The 14,890-nt window shown below is 43.3% G+C and overlaps 1 protein-coding gene across 1 annotated transcript; it reads left to right on the top strand.

Annotated features, from left to right (window-relative positions):
• The first annotated feature begins 1,354 nt into the window (after nucleotides 1–1,354).
• On the top strand, nucleotides 1,355–9,953 carry CCN3 (cellular communication network factor 3). The gene is made up of 5 exons (XM_027561260.1): nucleotides 1,355–1,709; nucleotides 1,837–2,062; nucleotides 3,348–3,602; nucleotides 5,158–5,372; nucleotides 8,425–9,953. The coding sequence occupies exons 1-5, from the start codon at nucleotides 1,599–1,601 to the stop codon at nucleotides 8,683–8,685; spliced, it is 1,068 nt and encodes a 355-aa protein (XP_027417061.1). The 5' UTR covers nucleotides 1,355–1,598; the 3' UTR covers nucleotides 8,686–9,953.
• Nucleotides 9,954–14,890: the final 4,937 nt, after the last annotated feature.

Below are 14,890 nucleotides of genomic sequence, written 5' to 3'. Positions count from 1 at the left end.
AGAAGTAGGTAATAGCAGTCTTAAGCTGTTCGGAGAACTACTCTGAAGGGGCTGGGGATGATTTCATCCTGGGAGGTAGGTGTGGCAGGGGGCAGACTGCCTTTGATTTCCTTCATGCTGGAGATGGATGATGTAGAGGAAATTTGCTTCCTTTCAAAGCCTAAAGTTCCATCACAAACCAGTATAATTTTCCTGAAAAGTGGCTTTGCAACAGGGCTACCCCAAAGGAGGTGGACACGGTGATCCCAGAGGCAGCAGCAAAGCTGAAATACAGGACAGAGATTTTAAGAAAACTGTCTAACACTGTCACCTTTGGGGCAAACTGTTCTTTCTCATGAGAGATGACAAGAGTTTCCCAGCAGTCATTTTTTGAATTTTTTGAAAGTAGGTGCCAGGTGGAAGAAGGATTTGATGTGCTGGAATGCCAGCTCAGGAAAGGAAGTATCTTTCCCAGTCCTTCCTTAATTTGCTGAGGTTTTGACAGGGCCTGAGCTGAAGCCATCTTAAACACCCTCACAGGCTCTTATATTCTGACAGATGCCCTTTCATGGGAGGCACGATACCACAGGTGGTTCAAGGTTTTTCTCTATAAGAAAGGACATTTTTTATGTCCCTCAGGCTCTCATATTTTCATTCTATTATGTTTTACTTGTATTTCTACCAAACCTGCAGATTTGGGGGTTTAAGAATCAGCAGGGCTTGAAATGATTAGTCAAAAGAACTCTACCTTAGGACTTCCGTAGTGGTTCAGTGGCTAACTCTCTGGGGCCGGGGCTTTGAACCCTGGTCCCTGGGAACTAGATCCCACATGCCGCAATGTAAGATACCGCAAGCTGCACCTAAGATCTGTTTCAGCCAAATAAATACAAATTAACAACAACAACAACAAAAACTTTGCCTTTTGGCAAATAGCATCCCCCATCCTAACTCTAAGACTTATATTTTCTGCCCACCCCCGCACCCCCGCCCCGCACTTTCTCCCTTCTCTGTTTCCCCCTTTCCTCCCTCCCCCCTCCCCAGCTCTCCACACTCAGAGCGAGCGTGCCCTAAACTGTGACAAACTTGCATGTGCTTCCTTTATGACTAAACTCCTGGGCCTCTCGCCAACCCCCCACAGATGGTCGCAAACATCAGACACCCCTTTAGGGGAGCCCCACGTTTGCAACCCGGCTGGAAACCGCCAGGCGGAGAAGCGTGATGGGGAGTGGCGGTGTCTTAGTCCTGGGGGAAGGCGCAGCCGCTTCCAGGAGGAAACGGGCGTTTCCTTCCCACGCGCTCGGCGAGCTCTGGGTCCTGGCCCCGGGCCTCCACCCAGCCCCGCCCGGAGCTCTGGGAAAAGCCAGTCGCCACACACAGGCACACGCAGGCCCGGGGGCCGCGCCCAAAGGAGAGCGGCACCCACGGCCAATTGCTATGGCAACCCCGGGGTTCGTTCCATTCCCACCCCGCCGGTCCCCCCGCCTCCTGCCTGAGCTGCAGCCAACCGGCTTGTGCGCGTCCCAGGAGCGCGCTATAAAACCTGCGCTGTGGCGCTGGCCCGGGGCGAGCCCGACCTGGAGCGGGGCGAGCGGAGCCAATCTCCGACCTGGAAAAGGCCTATGAGAGCGACAGGGGAAAGCCTGAACATGCAGGGTGCGCAGAGCTCGAGTCTCGATCTGCCCAAGCAGTGCCTCTGCCTGGCTTTCCTGCTCCTCCATCTCCTGGGACAGGTGAGTGGCGCACTCACCAGGTGCCTCTGGTCACTTTCTGAGCAAAGCCCCGGCTCGATCCCTGGCTCACTGGACTTTCCAGCGACCCTGATGAGAAGTTTCTCCTTCTGGTCTTTCCCGCCCGCAGGTCGCTGCGGCTGAGCGTTGCCCCTCCTCTTGCCCGGCCACGTGCCCCCCAAAGCCGCCGACCTGCGCCCCCGGGGTTAGAGCGGTGCTGGACGACTGCTCCTGCTGCCTGGTCTGCGCTCGCCAGCGCGGCGAGAGCTGCTCGGTGCTGCTGCCGTGCGAGGAGAGCCGCGGCCTCTTCTGTGACCGCAGAGCGGACCCCAGCGCCCAGACTGGCATCTGCATGGGTAAACCTGCCCCCATCCCGCCACCTGACCTCCTGTCTCTCGATAGCGGAGCTGTCCCCTCTTTCCTCTCCTCTTCTCTTTGTTCCCAGAGGGTGATGCGCAAATACTAATAGTGATGCCTTAGTTGATGTTTATGGAGCGCCTGTGCCAGGGATGGTCTGGGGTCGCGTGGGGTTTGGAGGAGAGCCAGAAGCTCGAAGGAAACCTGCCCTCCCGTGGAGGTGAGAAGCGTTGGTCACTTGCCTCCCTAGAGAAGAATCCAAATAGACTGGGAGCAGAGCAGAGTTAAGGGCCAGTGAAGTCATTTCCTATCCACATTTCCAGGGGACGCTTGGGGGGTGATGGAAACTTGGGCTTACTCACAGGCTCAGAGTTCCCCCAGCTGTAGCCATTCACGTTTGTTTTCACACCTGTCATTGTCCCATTTGAGCCAAAGCAGCCCCTACTCTCCTGGGACCTATGGAACCCCTCTATGAGTTGTGAGTAAAATCAAGCTGGTGAAACTCAATCAGTTGGGGATCAGTTTCCCACCTGGTGCACCATTTAGTTGGAGGCTGTCCCCACCTCCCTGGATGAGGGGGCTTGGGATAGTCTTTTAGCTTCTTTTCTAAACTAGCAATGATTTATTGCGCTGGAATGCTAAAGAATCTGAAGCCCTTCCCAGTCTGTCCAGTTAACCTGTTTGGAGACTGAAGTGCTCTGTTTTCCTTTTTAATTCTGAGCTCCTGGAATAGGAGAATCTAAGGAGGTTCTTGCAAAACGACCTTTTCATTGGGAGCAAAAGCTGTGGGACCTTGGGAGTGTCACTTCATGGTTTGGCCCCTCTTCCTTCATCAGTAACATGAGTGTCAGGACTGGGTGGTCTTGAGTGTCTCTTCTTCCTCTGGGAAGCTCCATGAGGACATCTCTCTACTGGTGACAGATCAGCAACCAGATGCCTTCAACTAGAGAAAGAATGAATTGGGGTTTGGAACATGTGCTGTGCATCTTCTATAGCTTCTCCAGTGCATCCTGTTCTTTTTTTTTTTCCTTTCCCCTTCCCTCTCTGCTCTTCTTCCCCAAGACTCTTCACCACCCCATTAATAATCACTGTAGCCCACCAAGCTCCTCTGTCCATGGGATTTCCCAGGCAAGAGTACTGGAGGGGGGTAGCCATTTCCTTCTCCAGGGGACCTTCCCGACCCAGGGATCGAACTCAGATCTCCTGCATTGCAGGCAGGTGTTTTAATGTCTGAGCCACCAGGGAAGCCCCTTCCCTCTCTGGTCTTCTTCCCCATGATTCTAGCGGTAGAAGGAGACAACTGTGTGTTCGATGGAGTCATCTACCAGAGTGGGGAGACCTTCCAGCCAAGTTGCAAATACCAGTGCGCCTGCCAAGATGGACAGGTTGGCTGTGTGCCCCGCTGTGAAGAGGACTTGCTACTGCCCCAGCCCGACTGCCCAGCTCCCAGAAAAGTTAAAGTGCCGGGGGAGTGCTGTGAAAAGTGGATCTGTGACTCCAAAGAGACGGGGACATTAGGGGGCCTCCAGACCCTTCCAGGTGAGAAATTCAACATACCTGAATTTAACAGCCCCAGCACAGGAGGAAATGCAGGCAGGAAGGACGTGTGCTCTCTGGGATTTGCAGTGAGAAACCGGCTTCAGTTTCTGGCCATTCATTCGTGGAGTCCAGCTGGCCCACGGAGATTAGACACATCACGTGTGGGAATCCCAGCCAAGTTATGGAAGTATGCACACAGCCTCTCCTGAAGAAGAGTCATGTTCAGTCGTTCTTTTGAGTCATAGGAGTAATTTTTGTAGTCTTATTACATGACTACTATTTATATTTTAGTCTGTCTCACTTGACCCTTGTTAACATTGCAAAGGTATGTTTTGGAAACTTTATGCAAAACACACAATTGATATAGCTTCTATATTTATGGCTAGAGTCAATTTATGTGAGTCACTCAGTCATGTCCAACTCTTTGCAGCCCCATGGACTGTAGCTCTCCAGGCTCCTCTGTCCATGGAATTCTCCAGCCAAGACTATGGGAGCGGTTAGCCATTCCCTTCCCCAGGGGATCTTCCCAACCCAGGGATTGAACCCAGGTTTCCCACATGGCAGGAAGATTTTTTACCATGTGAGCCAATGGGGAAGGCTATCAATTCAAGGGGAATGCCTTTTAGGTCATGCGAAGGGCCTGGTGACAGCTCTTTCTTCTCCGGATTCTGTCAACTACCTATGCACTCTTAAGACTATCTCCCCTAAGGAATGCCATCCCTGCACAAGTGTCACAGAGAAATGCCACCTTTCTAGATGCTGCAGGAAGGATCAAGTGACACTTTAGGATCTTTGTTTGCTTTTCCTTTTGCTTTGACTCATAAAGGAGATGATTTTTTTTTTTTTTTTTTTTGGAAGAGCAAAAATTCAAGATCCAGTAGAGAATATTTTAGAAGCCATTAGTCAGCCAGATTATTTACACTGGCAGGACACAGAAATTTACAGTCTTTCTGAAGTGAGGAATTATCAGCCATGCCTTACAGATAGGAAAATCGCCATGTAAGGGAGGAGATGTGCCCAGCATATTAAGGCCAGCATATTAAGTGTTGAGACTGAACTGTCTGAAAGTGACTGTATCCCACAACCCAGACAACCAGTTGCACCTCCCTAAGGCAGAGTTTTACTTTCATCACTATTTTGAGTTGGTTGGTTCTACTTTCTCATCCAATTACAATTTTTAACTGATCATCTTTCTAGACAAAAATCATATGTTGAAATCATGTGATTTCAGTACAGTTTATGGAATGGTTGTTGATGCTATACAGTGCTATATTCTTAAAACTACTAAGCTTCTCAAAGACAGGTTCTCCTAAACGTCTCATGAACAAATTGGACAGTCATTCTACAAAGATTTCTTGAAGGTCAACTGTGTGCTAGGCATTGTGCCACCTGTTTGGGGCTTATAAATACAGAGTTCCAGTCTGTCCCCTGAAAGCACCTGAGTTGAGCAGGTACCCGATTGGATGAGATGCTTTTTCTAATGACGGTTGAAAGGACCACTCTGCCATCCCCATGTTTCACTCAATAGTGCTGTCTTTTTTCCAAAATCCCATAGCCTACAGGACAGAAGCCACTCTAGGAGTTGCAGTCTCAGACTCAAGTATCAACTGCATCGAACAGACCACAGAGTGGAGTGCATGTTCCAAGAGCTGTGGCATGGGTTTTTCCACCCGAGTCACCAACAGGAATCCTCACTGTGAAATGGTGAAGCAGACCCGGCTCTGCATGGTGCGGCCCTGTGACCAAGAGCACAGGCAGCCAACAGACAAGGTACAAGCCTGGGGGAAGCCTCCCGTGACAGAGGAGGTGGCCTTGCTCATTGGGCCCTGTGCCTTAGCAAGTCTCTGTGATGTTAGTTGACTCTGCAGTCAGCTCCAGTAGAGGATAGAGGAGTTTACCCTTTTTTTTTTTTCTCTCTCTCTCTTTAATGCATTGAAATATCCTAAGGAACTCACAGCAGGTAAAGAGGGAGAGGTCAGGAACGTCCCGGTGGTCCAGTGGTTAAGACTCCATGCTTCCATTACAGGGGGCACGGATTCAATCCCGGGTCAGGGAACTAAGATCTACATGCCACGTGGTGCCACCAAAAAAGAAAAAAGAGGGAGAGGTTGGACAACTCCAATACTGTCCCCAATTGAGACAAGTCTGGCAAATCTCATTTCATCCTGGAAAAACACAGTTACTCAGTGATCAAGCATGCTTGATTTTAGAGAGGTCATTTCTGAGGCCAGTTGTCTTCACCCTTTAGGTTTAGTCTGAAAGGAGCAACAGAGTAGGGACCACATCTGCCTTCCAAATCCTTCCGTCCTCCACATCCTACCCGGAATGTACTGTGTGCTTGATAAACAACTGTGGATGAATAAATGAATGGGTGTCTGGGAATTATTTTCAGTCTTTCAAAAAGCCTAGTGCCACCAGTACATTTGCCAGGAAGAAGTGATACGTGCCAAATAAAATAGCACATTGTTTTCCTTTTTTTGCTGGAATGATATCAAATCAGTGTGTTAATGCTGAGCAGAAGGCATGCAGTTCAGAAGCTCTCATTGGTTCCTGATGACATCACAGTCCTTGTTAGCAGACCCCGAGATCAGATAAATGCAATACTCAAATGAAACTAGTTGATGGACCCTTGTACAAACCTAAAGCCAAAATAAAACAGTCCCTAGCAATGAAAGATTTACATATCTCTCCACTGAGGCAATATCATCTCATGCTTAAGAGTACAACTCTGGAGCCAGACAGCCTGACTTTAAATCCTGGCTTCTCATATTAGCTGTGGGACTTGGGTGATTTTCTTAACCTTTAAGCCTCAGTTCCTTCCCTTACATAACAGAGACATTAACAGTAGCTACAGTTCCTTACACAGAGTTGTCATGAAGATTAAATTCTATGTATCTGCAAAGTGCTGGGCATAGATTGCTGCCCTGGCTCTCAGATGCTCAGCTGAGTCTGACTCTTTGCGACCCATGGACTGTAGCCCACTGGGTTCCTCTGTCCGTGGGATTCTCTAAGAATACTGGAGTGGGTTGCCATTTCCTCCTCTAGGGAATCTTCCCTACCCAGGGATTGAACTCTGGGGCTCTTACATCTCCTGCACTGCAGGTGGATTCTTTACCACTAGCGCCACCTGGGAAGCATAGATTACCGTATTAATATACATATCATTACTTGATATTAACTATTATTTCTGTTATTGGTAAAATAAGAGTCTCTAGTGGTTGCATTGTTATATGGCTACTTAACTCTCTGACTTTTTAAGATCCATTCTAACTTTATGCTTCTTCTACTAGTTTAGAAAGAACACCTAGAAAAACCTTCCTGTCTGTTTCTGTCCCTTCATCTCTCTCTCTCTCACTCAGTCACACACACACAAATGCTGCAGACCTTGTGCCTTTTGGTTTATATTGGCAAAAACATACACTAAGTATTAAATATCAACAAAGAAAAAGCAAGAGCCTTTAAGTACTGTCAAGAACATAGTACTTTATTCCATAAGGTTTTTCCATGCCATGGCTTTAATATTTTGCTTTTTCTACTGTTTCTTTTTCCAGAATTTATAGTTTTTCTTATAAAAAATATAATATTGCACCCAGTTTAATATTATGAGATATTATATTTAAGATATTTATTTATAGTGTGTATATATATATATTTCATTAGAAGTCCAGAAATGTGCTCAGAATCTAGGGAAATGCTAGCTCAATAATCATTACTTCCTTGTCACTGAAAGATTCTTAAATATGAAACAGTGCTTCTGTAAGTGTGGTCCCCAGACCAGCAGCATCATCTAAGAACTTTTTAGAATTGCAAATTACAGGGATCCACATCAGATCTACTGAATCAAAACCCTGGGTTTAAGACCCAACAATGTGTGTTTTAGCAATGTTTAGTACATTTTCATGCACTCTTAAAGCTTTAGAGCTACTGATTTTAGAGAATTCCAAGTCTCATCACTCCACGATTTATGGACTGTGCCTAAAAAGGTGAAAAGCAGTGGAGAATTGTGACAGATTAGGCGAAGAAATCTAGGTGGGAAATTAACATATAATCGGTGTCTTACTGCATTATCAGTATTGGGGTTCTTCATCAGTAATTACTAATGGAATGTTGAATAAGTTCCCTACTTACCATGCCTTCATGGAAAATAACCTTTAATCCCACTGTCTTAAACTTTCTTGAGGTCACAGTGTAATATCAGCAGAAAAAATGAGCTTTGTGTCAGACAAATTCAGTTACTAGTCTTCTGATCACTTCAGCCTTCTGAGACTCCATTTACTCATCTATAAAACTTGGACAATTGCTCTTTACATGAATAATTGCTCCTTGTATGAGTGAATGTTGCTAATAAGGTTAAGTGAGTTAATGTCTGAAAAAATCTGAAACATTAGTAGGCTTGCAGTGATGCCATATTTATTCCATTTCTCTTTATAACACCTAAAGAATGTATCAGACTAAAACTAATGCTGGTTTTCTTATGATGGCTTGAAAAAGAAACTTTCTTTATCATGTATATGCATTCTAGGTAGGAAGGCAGATGAATGCAGGAAGCAGTTAAGAACTGTACCTGTCTGAAGGGCAAAGAATTTCCCAGAATCTCTTGGTTTATGTATCATGGCCCAGAACTTTGCCACAAGCTCCCAGATATTCTAGGGGAAGCAATACTTGTAGTGGACCACACTGCTAGAACAAAATTAACATTCTGTGAGCAAAGAAGAAAGAGCAACAGATATTGGGTAGGCAACTAGCAAGTTATTCCATATGCCTAAATGGGTCTCTCAGAGGAAAGATGGCCATTTCATGCATCTCTCCTTTTCTTTCTTAGAAAGGAAAAAAGTGTCTCCGTAGCATCAAGTCAATCAAAGCCATCCACCTGCAGTTTGAGAACTGCACAAGCCTGAACACCTACAAGCCCAGGTTCTGTGGGATCTGTAGCGATGGCCGATGCTGCACTCCCCACAACACCAAAACCATCCAGGTGGAGTTCCAGTGCTCCCCAGGGCAGATCCTCAAGAAGCCAGTGATGGTCATCGGGACCTGCACCTGTCACAACAACTGTCCTCACAGCAACTCGTCTTTCCTCTAAGACTTAAAGCCAAACACCAGCGGAGGGAAGATGTAACGTGTCCCTTGAGAATCCCACCTGCAGAGGCAAACTGCAGCCACCCACCATCAAATGAATATAAGAAAGATTACGAAGAATTATTATCCTCCTCTGAGTCTCATGTATTTTCTGTGGTCAAATAAGGTCAGTTATATCTGTCTTTGTTTTCATGAAGGATATGATTAACTGTAAACCTGGAATCAAGGTAAGCTCAGGAGAGTACTTAGGGATGACTTTTTCTTTTACATGTTTACTACACACATTTACTACACATTTACTACATGTCAAAACTTCTATAAATTTCAGAAATCAGATACAGATCTTCCTGTGTAAACAGTATCATATTGTGCTCATCTTGTTATACACTTGTGAAATTTCAAGAAAAGGTCACTGTAATGAATGACATGGTGAAGTCCAAGGTCATACTGAGAGTATTGCCATATAAATATTTCACCATAGATTGAGGATTGACCTAAGGGTTCTCTGTGGAGCACTCTTTTTCAGTGACTCAACTCTGAACTTCAAATTCTGAGATCTGATGAAACATATAGTTCTCCAACTTGAAATCTGTTTTCTGTCTACATGGAAAACAAGCTATATCTACACAAATGGAAGCTTATTAATTAAGTGCACTGGTGTCGTAAACTGGCTCCATTTCAGACAAGTTGACTCCTTTCCAAAAGAAAGAAGCTAAACAGAAAACTACCCCTTATGCAGAGATGACCAGCCTCTATCAGCCCTTGGACATTTGTATGTGTCTGGAGGTTCCTGGGGATCACTAGTTTTTTAATTCAGAAGAAGCAGAACACATCAGCAGGGTTCCTCTTACCTTACTAATGAATAAACTGAGGCCCAAAGCACCTGATTACAACTTTTGGTAACTTTCAAATATGCTGGTAGTGGAATTTTGAAAAAGAAAAACAAAATCAACATGACTGCAGTGGCGAGATACCGCAAACTCCATGGGGGTTCAGAATTATTGTACAGATGCCCCAAACTTATCCTTGGGTCTTAGTTAGGCAAACTCATGAACAAGATATATGCATCTACATACATTTATCTAACTTGTCAGGCTATAAGATAGACTGCAAACTTAAATGTATACATCCTTCTATTGTCACCCTATGTGTTCAGCTTTTCTCCTTTAAAGTATTTATATAAATATAAATTATACATTTTAAAAAATATTCTTTTTTACTTTCGCTACTTGTTGGACATTACTAAATAAACATTATCTTATCAAAGTGTGACTCTGCTATTAGTTTTGTGCTTCTGAGTTGTTTATTGAGAGTATAAATTAAATTAAAATTTACTAATTAAATCAGATAACAAGTGACAGCATCTATTGAAAGCAAAGTGGATACTTTTAGATGAACTTAACATTTCTGATCAGAAGGAAAACAAAAGACCGTTGTTAATTTGGTGATCTCTATTGCCAAGGCCTCAGATATTCTCCACTCTTTTTACTCAATCCAATATCTAGAACCCTGATATTTTTTTCTGGACAGCCTTTGAGATACCTCCATATATTAAAAATTGAACTTGTGGTTGGACCAAACAAAACTCACCTTACTGTCTGCCTTATCTAGTTAAAGTACCCCCCCCATTCTCTCAATTAGCCAACTTAAATTGCCAAAAGTGTCTTCTTTTTTAAATTGAAGTATAGCTGATTTACAACATTATATTTGTTTTAGGTGTACAAATAGTGATTCTATATTTTTATAGTTTATACTCCATTTACAGTTGTTATGAAATATTGGCTATATCCCCTGTGCTATACAGTGTATCCTTGTATCTTGTTTATTTTATACATAATAGTTTCGGCCTCCTAATCCCCTACCCCTATCTTGTCCCTCCTGCCTTCCCTCTCCCCTTTGGTGACCACTAGTTTGCTCTCTGTATCTGTGAATCTTTCTGTTGTGTTATATTATATTCATTCATTTTGTTTTTCAGCTTCCATATATGTGATAACATATAGTATGTGTCTTTCTCATCTTTCTCTGTCTATTTCACTTAGCATAATACCCTCTAGGTCCATCCACATTGTTACAAATGGCAGAATTTCATTCCTTTTTAGGGCTGAGTAATATTCTATTTTGTGTGTGTATGTGTATATATACATATGTATGTCCATTCATCTGGGGATGGGCACTTAGGTTGCTCCTGTATCTTGGCTAATACACTAATGCTGCTACGAGCACTGGGGCTCCTGATGCCAGGATTACCTTGATCAGCCTGCCTTTACTCAGTGTCCAGTGGTGATGCAGAACACAGTCATAAGCAGGGCTGTCATCTGGGCAGCGTGAGGGCTAGAGTTAATATAACTCTGTGTTTTAAAGTTTCTGGTCGATGCACTGGTTCTCTGGTTCTTTCATAATTTTTTTAGAAAAAGTTTCCTTAATTCCTAACTTCAATTCCCCGAGCTGCAAGCCTTATTCCCACCCATAACTTTAGCTAGCTTCTATTTGCCTTTTAAAATAGACTAGAAAGGACTTCCCTGGTGATACACTGGGTAAGAATCTGCTTGCCAGTGCAGGGGACACAGGTTTGATCCCTGGTCCGGGAAGATTCCACATGCCACGGAACAACTAAGCCCGTGCCCCACAACTGCTGAGCCTGCATGCTGCAACTACTGAAGCCCGCACGTCTAGAGCCTGTGCTGTGCAACAAGAGGATCACCACAGTGAGAAGCTGTGTACTGCAATGAAGAGAAGCCCTTGCTCTCTGCAACTAGAGAAAGCCCACGTGCAGCAACAAAGACCTGGCACAACCATAAATCAATCATTTTTTTTTTTAAAGATAGATTGGAAAGCCAGTTTTATATCTAGGAGTTTATTCAAAGGAAATTATCAAGGGGTGCTGACTTTGATTTCATACTTACTTTGTACTGAGCACTTCACCATCATTATATTGTTTAATTTGCATAATAATCCTACAATGTAGACACTCTTCCCCATATTACAATTGAGGGAACATCTAACATTTTTTAAATAAATGTTTAAAAGGAACTGGTGGACCTAGAACTTAAATCAATGTCCTTCTGCTATCTTGTAGATCCCTGCAAAGATTATCTGCAAAACTATTCAATCCAATGTTGTTCATAAGAGCAAAATAGGAAGACTCTGAGGTCCAAAAGTACATGTTTGATTAGATAAATCCCAGGACATCCATTATGATGAAGAACAAAGCAATATTTAAAATGAAAATGTCAGAAAATACTTACCCCCATAAAACATATAAAATTTTGAAAAGAGTGATTTGTTTTTAAGTTTCCATGAATTGAAAAAACTCTGAGAAAATGGGCAACAAAATATTAGCAATTATGTCAAATTGGAGTCATATTTTCCCCTTTTTTGTGATTTCTTTTTGAACCTTTTTTTAAACTTAGGACATTTTTGTTGTTGTTATTTAGTTGCTAAGTCATGTCTAACTCTTCTGCCACCCCATAAACTGTAGCCCACCAGGCCCCTCTGTCCATGGGATTTCCCAGGCAAGAATACTGGAGTGGGTTGCCATTTCCTTTTCCAGGGGATCTTCCTGACCCAGGGATTGAACTGAGTTTCCTGTGTTTCTTGCATTGGCAGGCAGGTTCTTCACAGCTGAGCCACCAGGGAAATCCAACTTATACTACCTGTAATATGATGAGAAGAGCAACAACAGGAAAATAAAATAGCAAGTCTGAATTCACATATCCCTTCAAACACAATTTTCTTTCACACCTCTGCCCATTCATCCTGCACTGGCTGCCCCTGCCAGCATGCAAAACATTTATCAATTCATTCATTTTGTTCTTTCAGAAAATACTTACTGACTGCATTTGTGTGCCTAGCATAGTTTTAAGTCCTGAGAATACAGTCATGAATAAAACAAACAATAAAATAAATGTTACTCTTCTCCCTGGAAATGACTCACTATAGGCTTCAGCAAGCAAAAAGCAGTAAACAAAAAGTCAAAGAAGATAAAGCCTAAGAAGATTATTAAACTAAGGTGACCTAATAGTTTCTGGGTGGGTAATTTATCTGGAGGTAGTGAAGGTGTTTCTTTCTGAAGATGTAGTATTTCATCTTACATCTGAATCACTAAGATTAGGAGGGAGAATCTTCAAAGCTGAGATAACAGCTTAGGATTAAAAAAAAAAAAAAAAAAAAAACAGCATCTGGAATAAGCTTGGAGCTTCATTAAAAAATACCCAGGTGGCTGGAGCAATATGGAGGCAGGTGATGTTACAAATGCAGGGGCTCAAACGTGTAGGGCTCGCCCCTATCATACTAGCTTTCACATCATTTACAACTAATTCTTTAAAAATCCCATTACAATGAGCATCTTGAGGCCAACATTTTAGTCTTCTTTGTAAAGAAGTACCTGGGCTTTCCCTGATGACTTAATAGGTAATGAATCTGCCTGCCATGCAGGAGACACAGGAGACGTGGGTTCAATCCCTGGGTCAGGAAGATCCTCTGGAAAGGAAATGGCAACCCACTCCAGTATTCTGCCTGGGAAATCCCATGGACAGAGGAGCCTGGGGAGCTACAGTCTAATGGATCGCAAAGAGTTGGACACCATGAAGCGTGCATGCAACACAGCCTGGCACACAGCAGGACCTCACTCATTGAATGAGTGGATGGATGGATATATGAGTGAATCAATGAACTATGCATTGACAAAAGATAAAATGTTCTTCGAAATAGATGTTAGGCTCTTAAACTCTCGTTTTCAGTGTCACTGTCACTATAATTTTCTTTATCTTTCACTTAGAGGTCTTCAACTCTCTATTACCTACAAACACACATATATGCATTCCTGAAATCATGATTTCAGATAGTTGGGAAAAAAATGTGATCTGATCTACAAATACTTATTAACTCTAGAACGTTCTAGTAATACAGAAATGAAAGCAATATTTACAGAGCAGAGTTTAAGACTGCAGAAAGAGTACAGGTTTGGGAGTTATTCAAGCTTGGGTTTGCAAATCAGGTCTGTTCTTTCCCAGCTTTGGGATATTGGGCAATTTGGACACACCCTCTGTGTCTTGGTGTCATACCTGTACGATGAAATCATGATCTTGAGAGAGTAGCCAATCACCCTAAGTTGTCCTGAACTGATATGGTCCCTGGGACTCAGGAATTTCAGTTGTAAAATCAAGACAGTCCCAGGCAAAGTTGGATGAAATGGTCATCCTAGGTACCAAATACATATTGTTGTAACTTAATGTGTGTTCATAAGCACTTGGTCATGCCAGGCACACAGTAGGCCAGCAAATGACAGCTGCTAAAATGAAATTCTCCAGTAGAGTCAAGCACCACCCCTTAATCATGCATGTCATGTGCAGAGGCAGACATTACTGACCTCAGGAAAAGACCAAGAGATTCAAAGAAAGTTAATGACCTATTAAGGGCACAGTGAATGAAGGGGCTGGGATTCAAACTCAGAGTCTGCATGAGCTCAGAGCCAAAGTTCTTTCCTTTCTACAGCGCCACAGACACTGAGGCCAAGTATATTTTCAGCAACCAAAACAATTCCAACAGTTTTCATTTTTGTGCTGTTTTCCCAAACTATAAATGTTCTCTTTTAGAAACAGCATTGCAAAGTCGTGAGCTTGTTGAGATCATTCTGTGAATGTGAAACTTTTGAAATCACTTAATTGCTGTTTAATGACAAGGCACACTTCATTGAAAATTAATGGAGGATTTTTCTTTTCTTTTGTCACTTGAGGATTCAATTCAACAATGCAGTGAGGACAGTTTTACTCTAGGAAATATGTTTGTCACACGCCTATCTGTGCTGGATGAGATTATTGATAAAGCTTTTGCTGGAGATTTCTGGACAGTATTAGATTTCCCTCCCAGTGTTTTCCTTGTAGATACACGTTGTCATGCTTCTGAACAGGTTTTGCTCCAAAAATGCTCAATGTTATAAGTCAGACCATCAAAACAGTATGTCCTTTTGGCTGTGCGCTATTGAGCTTAGTTTGAAGATTCATTTTTGTTGGAAGTCTATTCATCTTAACCACACCGCATGGTTCTTTCAGGCAGTGTTATGCTGTCTTGACCGCAGAGGGTTCACCAAATTCAATTACTGCTTCAATAACATTGCTGGCACTTGCTGAACTCTGAATAAAGAAGAATTCTCTGCAGCCATCCAGCTGAGGACTGTGAATTACTGTTACATTAAGCCAGCTGTTCTGGGG

The sequence above is a fragment of the Bos indicus x Bos taurus genome, chromosome 14 (assembly GCF_003369695.1).
Source record: "Bos indicus x Bos taurus breed Angus x Brahman F1 hybrid chromosome 14, Bos_hybrid_MaternalHap_v2.0, whole genome shotgun sequence".
Taxonomy (NCBI): Eukaryota; Metazoa; Chordata; class Mammalia; order Artiodactyla; family Bovidae; genus Bos; species Bos indicus x Bos taurus.
Note: the sequence above shows the minus strand (reverse complement) of the source record. Positions and strands in the feature narration are given on the sequence as shown.